The 7,148-nt window shown below is 30.6% G+C and overlaps 1 protein-coding gene across 1 annotated transcript; it reads left to right on the top strand.

Annotated features, from left to right (window-relative positions):
* The first annotated feature begins 258 nt into the window (after positions 1-258).
* LOC129288661 (protein DETOXIFICATION 14-like) lies at positions 259-6,899 on the top strand. Its single transcript, XM_054925355.1, has 6 exons — positions 259-486; positions 2,696-3,240; positions 3,781-3,867; positions 3,991-4,047; positions 5,278-5,722; positions 6,828-6,899. Exons 1-6 carry the CDS (start codon positions 259-261, stop codon positions 6,897-6,899), a joined length of 1,434 nt encoding a protein of 477 aa, XP_054781330.1.
* Positions 6,900-7,148: the final 249 nt, after the last annotated feature.

Below are 7,148 nucleotides of genomic sequence, written 5' to 3'. Positions count from 1 at the left end.
TATATATATATATATATATATATCTATATATCTATATTGCAATATTATTTGTTCATATTCGTATCATACATTTGAAATCTGAAAGTATGTGTATATATACAATAAGCCATGTGATATTTTCACTTGTGGAAGCAATGAAGAGCTAGGTCTCTTAGTTTGACACAGTTAAGGTTGTCTCTTTGTAGATTCCAAAGGCAGATCTAGGAAACATTAAGGCATAAAAATCTGTGAGTCTCTCGATTCATTAATTCACCTGAGATGGAGGGATCGTCAATGGTGAGAAGTGATGATGAGAAGAAGAGATCAAGATGGATAGAGGAAGTGGAGAAAGGAGGAAGGATAGCGGCGCCGATGGTGGCGGTGGCGGTGGCGCAATATCTGTTGCAGGTGGTATCGCTGATAATGGTGGGACACTTAGGACAGCTCTCTCTTGCCAGTATCGCCATTGCTACTTCTCTCACCAACGTCTCTGGCTTCAGTCTCTTGGTATATCCCTTCCTTCATTTCTTTCGGTTTTTTTTTTTTTTTAAATACAATTACTCATTATTCATGAGCTGAGTTAGGATCACGTTGGCGACTACATACCCATGACTCAAACTTAAAACTATTGGTTAAATTAATACAACTCTTTTATCAATTGAGCTATGTACTCGTTAGTTTCATTCATTTCTTTCTCCTGTCTTTATATATACATATATATCACCATTATTGCTTCTACAAGTGGGCAAAGTCAGGATTTAACTACGCAGAGAGCGGAGATTAAAAAGCACATGAATATTATAAAATTTTTATAAATCTTAAAGCCAAAAGTGTATGACATTTATATAACATTTATACTTTCTTGATCCTATTTGTAAGGCACTTCTAATATATTTTATCAGAGTTAAAAAAAACTTTAAAACTTATTAATTTTGTCTAGAAATGTAATAATTTCTTAACTTCAATGGAGGTCAAAAGGAAAATTTGTAATGAAAATTTAATAAGGTGACTTATAAATAAGATAAAAAAAAAACTACTATCTCTACCATATAAATAGGACCAGAGGTAGTATATTAAATTTAGAGGTTCCATCATTTTTGAAAATATTTATTAACAATTGATATTTCATAAATTCATAAGCTGGCTTTTCTAAAATTTACAAGTGACAATATTAAATTTATGAAATTATTTATTCATTTATAATTGAATTTTCATTTATTCATAAATAACATTTCTTGTTTTTTTTTTGCTCAGAAACATTTCTTGTATTTGCAGCTTGCTTTTCTTAAATTTATAAGTGACCTTTTATTGACTATTTCAATAATTATTTATTTTTAATCACAAATAAAGATTATATTCCTTTTAGTCCTTGCTAGTTCAATAATTTAAGGTTTTTAATTATCTTTAATGCCTTAACAAGATCCTACATTAATGTCATTTTCCCTATATATTTTTGAGTTAATATGCAATTCCATTAAATTTAAACAAATGTCTATTAAATGAGGCTTAATGTATGATTTTTACCAAATGAGGGTAAGAAAAAGAGGGAGAGTGGAGTTTGGTAAAAATCGCACATTAAGGCTTTATTTTTTAAAAAACTAATGGATGTTTGTTGAAATTTAATGATGAAGTGAAATGATTTCAACTGTAATTGTTTAGAATTTAAAATATATCTTTTAAAAGTTTATGATTTAAATTACTCTTAGACCTGTAATTTAGTGTTCGAATTGCATATTAACTCTATATTTTTTTACCCACTAATTACTTGTAATATTTTATTTCTTGGAAGAGGAACATTGAGGAAGAGGAAATTAATAACAATTATATTCCTAATAAAATTTTAAAAAATAAATTGATAATGTGGATTTAAATAACTCTAAAGTCAAGACTTTCATATGTAAACAAAATATTTAAATTTTAAATGTAATTTTCAATTTACAATTATAATTTCTATTTGCAACTGTCTAAATTAATATTTGTAATTCATTTTCGAAAAAAAATTATTGGAGTGTAATTATCATTAATTAATTTTTCTTTTAGATTTTACTATCATTCTTCCTTATTTCTTTCTCCTGTACGTATATTATTAATTCATTGTTTTTCTTGGGAGAATGACAATTTCAAAGGACCCTACCAGGTCGAACCCATGCCCATGTGTTTCAGCCGAAGCATAAAACCGTGAGACACGAGCGAGCCAGTAATTAACTCCCCCCCCCCCCCCCGGGGGGGGGGGGGGTCCCTCAATTTAGCATAAAGTCACAAACTTCATAGCTTCAGCTTTGGATTTCTTGTTGGGGGAGGGGGGGTCCCTCAATTTAGCATAAAGTCACAAACTTCATAGCTTCAGCTTTAGATTTCTTGTGTGTTTGTGTTGGTCTATATTTCGTTTTTGAAGTATTGAAGAATATATTTTTGGAAAATGACAAATAAAACAATATAATACAATTACAATTCAGTCCCTCAAAACAGTAAAATTCAATTTAATGATCATGGTCTTTAATTTTAATTAAAATAATTTTCCCATGTGAAAAACACCGTTGTCAGAGACTCGTCGATGACCAGATTCGGCGGCCAGCTGCCAGATTTTTCTTCCATATATTATGATGATATGAATACTCTATAAATTACTTGTTTAGCTTAGTGATATATATAATATGATTATATGAATATTCTAATTATTTGAGGGTTTTGTATCATATATATGAATGCGGGGCAGTCAGGAATGGCAGGTGGATTAGAAACCCTATGTGGCCAAGCTTACGGAGCAGAACAGTATCACAAACTAGGGATCTACACTTACACTGCAATTATCTCTCTCTCTCTGGTTTGTGTTCCAATCTCTCTTGCATGGAGTTTCATGCACAAATTACTCCCACATTTAGGTCAAGACCCAGTGATCTCCATGGAAGCTCGAACTTACTCCATGTGGCTCATACCTGCACTGTTCGCTTCTGCAATTCTCAAGCCTCTCTCCAGATATTTCCAGACTCAGAGTCTGATCTTTCCCTTGCTTTTAAGCTCCTCTTTAGCTTTGTGTTTGCATGCAGTTACGTGTTGGAATCTGGTGTTCAAGTTAGAGCTAGGGCTTGTTGGTGCTGGAATTTCTTTTAGTGTTTGTGCTTGGTTCAACGTGATTCTTCTGGTGTTGTATATGAAGTATTCTTCTGCATGTGAGAAGACTCGAATCGGTTTTACGAAGCAAGGTTTGCTTGGCATGTCAGAGTTCTTCCGTTTTGCTGTTCCATCTGCTCTTATGGTTTGGTGTGTATTATCTCTCTTTCCTTCGATCTTTTTCTAATTTTATGTTAGCACTTAGAGCTGCCAATAAGAGCTGACCCGTTTTTTATGTGTCCAACCTTTAAAAGCTCAAGCCTATAAATTTGCTTAATTTAAATTGACCATATTTTTCAAGTTCAGCCAACATTGACAGGGTTTAGGGTTGGCTTGAAAGTTCACATAATTTTTATTTAAATTTCTAGTTATGTTAATTAATTTATACTTTAAAAAGTTGTGTCATTTTCATATAGTAATTCAGAAATGAAAATGAATCAAACAATTTCAACTATATATTTTTTGCAATGTTAAAGTCATTAATGAGAGATAATGCAATGCAAATAGGAAAAATTTTCATTTAAATATCGATAGATTCAAAAATTTATTCCATGACTTAACTACTTTTTTTTTTTTATTCTAGTGAGATGGTTAGTACTGTCTTATAATAAGAATTAGAGTAGTGTGTGTGTATATATATATTATTGTGATGATTCTGAAATTTGATTTAAATCTTCAAATTTTGAGTAGCCTAAAGTGGTGGGCATGCGAGTTGTTTGTATTACTGGCCGGACTCTTTCCAAATCCAAAGTTAGAGACATCGGTCTTTTCTATATGGTAAGCATTTAACTTGCAACTTTTGTCTCCATCAAATTAATTAATTAATGTACGCAAAATCTTATGCAGTGATTGGATATTATGACATATTACTTTGTTAATTATTTCCTTTTTCTGTGTCAGCCTTACAATTTCAACTTTGCACTTCACCATACCATATGGGTTTGGCGCTGCTGCTAGGTTTGTTACTTGCTAAACCCGTCATTACAGCTTAATTCCGTTTATTTAATTAGCTCGATCGACATTGAACTTAGAAATTTCTTGAAGTTTTTTAGAAAAATAATTAAAGTTGGAGGGCCATAATTAGAATAAGAGAGAATGACATTTAAGTATCCTCTAGGAACATTATTTATGATTAAGGATCATGAAATTTTGAAATTTTAAAGAAGGACCATACTCATTTTAATTTTAGCATTTTCAGCTCTAAGTTTTTCAATGGTCATCTTAGATGTTTTTAATACCCTTGTTCCATAGTTTTATTACTGAACAATACTTGCACGTCTTTAATTCTTTTCAGTACAAACTATACAAAAGATGAGTATCGCAAATACCTAAGGTGACTAATATAATGAAAAAAATTTAAAAAAAAAATTGAGTATTGAAAATGCTAAAAATGAGTATTGAAAATATGAATTATGAGTACTGAAAAAATTTAATAAAAAAATTAATTCCAATTATGGAATGTTCTTTCTCTAAAATTGTAGAATCTTTAACTGTAATTAATTAATAATAGCTTGAAGGTCCTTAAATATCATTTTCCCCACTAAAAAATACAGCAATAAGTACCACCAGGAGACAGACGATTCTCTCGAAATGCAAGAAGGCCCTAGGTGGAGATAGAAAGAGAGAAACAAAAGAGTTGAAAATTTAGATGTGTCGGGCTTATTCAAGCTCGATTTAAATAAGCCTGACTCTTTGAGAAACTCGAATAGCCAGGCTCAACCTAAATACCTGAATTTATATTTTTAAAATTATTTTTAATTAATTTTTTCACTATAAAATTAATTATTTTATTTTATAAAAAATATAAAATATATTTTTTAATACTTAAATGATGTATAGGACTCAAATATATGGTATTTTAATATAAAATAACCTAAAATTTAATTAATTAATTAATTAATATTTATTATATTTTATAAAAATAAAATATATTTATTTGGGTATTCGTACTTCGGGCTAGCTGAATAAATCCAAACAAAAAAAAATTATATTTTTTAAGCTCAATTTTAATTTTTTTAGTCAGATTTAGATTAGTCTGTCAGACTTGATTTCAATTACTGAATTTAATATAGTCTATGTCCACTTGAGGATCTATGTATAGGTCTTATCTAACGATGTCGCTCTAATTAACTTGACCATAAGGAAATGAGTATAATATAGTTTGTTGATGATGTGATGATGAGACAGTACAAGAGTAGCGAACGAGGTGGGTGCAGGGAACGTGGAAGCAGCGAAAGTAGCAGTGGGAGTGTGGATGATAGTGGGAGTGACGGAGGGAGGCATAGTGAGCGGAACCCTATGGGGACTCCGACACGTGTTGGGCTATGCCTTCAACTCCGATCACGAGGTTGTCCGCTACGTGGCTTCTATCACCCCTCTCTTGTCTCTCTCCATCTTCTTCGACTCCTTCCAGGCTGTTCTTTCTGGAGTCGCCCGAGGATGTGGGTGGCAGCACGTGGGAGCCTACGTCAACATTGGAGCATTTTATGTCGTCGGAGTTCCTGTCGGAGCCTTGCTTGCCTTCCCTGCTCATTTCAGAACCAAGGGCCTCTGGATTGGCCTCCTCTCTGGCTCTCTCCTCCAATCTTCCCTCCTCTCTCTCATCACTTATCTCACTAACTGGTCTTCACAGGTAATTCTTCCTTCTCCATCCTCCCCCTTTCTCTCTCTTTTTATTTCGAGAGAATTCAAACGATGGAGAGTGCTGGTATAAAATCCTAAAATAAGAAATTAATCAGAGTTAAACTCACCAAAAATTTTAATTTAAAAAATGAGTTGTAAATGTGCATTGAGACAATTTTAAATGAGACTTAATTGCAAACTAACTGTTATTTTTAGAATTTAAATATAATATTTGTAAATGAAACTTCTGATTTTGCAATCAATAAAAGTTGGTAAGAATTTAGCTTATAATTCACAATATTTATAAATTTTTTTATTAATGTTTTGAGCCTTAAGAAATGTCTTAATTCTAGTGAGATTTTAGAATTCAATTTATGTAACTTTTCAAAAGTAAAAGAATTTTTAAATTTGTAATTATTTAAATTAATATTCACAATTTATTGTTTAGAAATTTTATAGGAATTTATATGTCATTGATTTCCTCTCTTGAAACTTCAGTGTCTTTATCCCTTCAAACAAACTTTGAGTGAGAATATAATTTTAATCCATCCCTCAACCTTTCTTCAATTAATTGATTCAATCCCTAAATTCTGTATCAAAACAACTTAGTTCCTATAATTTTTTTGGGCACAAAACAACTCAATCTTTATATGTTCCTTTTTTTACTCAGTACAACTTAAGTCTCGTTTAGTTACTAAAAAAGAATAAAAAAATGGATTGAAAAAATAAAAATAAAATAAAATAATTAAAAGAAACACATGAGTATATTTATAAGAAAGATGAATAATTTAATTCATAAAATTAAAAATCATAATTTATGAGATTTTTAAATAGTGTGATAATTTTTATATTTAAAATATAAACATTAATGAGTGGGGAAGGGTATTTAGTTCATTTTTTTATTTTTTCAATTTATTTTACTTCATTCCTTTTTAGTAACTAAGTGAGACCTTAGTTCATATAATTCTTTAATTCAATAAATTATAAGAATTATAAATTGTATTGAACAAAAAATCAAAGACTAAATCAATGATTAAAAAAAATTAAAAACTAAAAGTTATATTATTCGAAAACTTTAATATCGGCGTGTTAAATAGAATATCTTGGTTGTGCAGGCAAAGGGGGCAAGGCAAAGAATATTTGATTCCAGATCTCCGGATGCGAATGAAACAGTGAACCATCCTTAATCAATCAAATGAGCAATAATCCTGCGATGAGTACTTGATCTTGGCTATGATATGCAATTATTCACAACTATTTTAATTTATATACATCAAATGATACTAGACAAGAAAATCGGATTTTTTTTTAATTTTATTTTTAATATAAATTTCAATTAAAGAAGGCAAAATCTCAGGGTATATGGTTCCTGTATCTGATTTGATTTTCTTTGGTAATGCTTTCTCGATTAATTTTGAGATCCAAAATGATTACAA

The sequence above is a fragment of the Prosopis cineraria genome, unplaced genomic scaffold (assembly GCF_029017545.1).
Source record: "Prosopis cineraria cultivar Desert tree isolate PC_DT_omini unplaced genomic scaffold, ASM2901754v1 PC1, whole genome shotgun sequence".
NCBI classification, from domain to species: domain Eukaryota; kingdom Viridiplantae; phylum Streptophyta; class Magnoliopsida; order Fabales; family Fabaceae; genus Prosopis; species Prosopis cineraria.
Note: the sequence above shows the minus strand (reverse complement) of the source record. Positions and strands in the feature narration are given on the sequence as shown.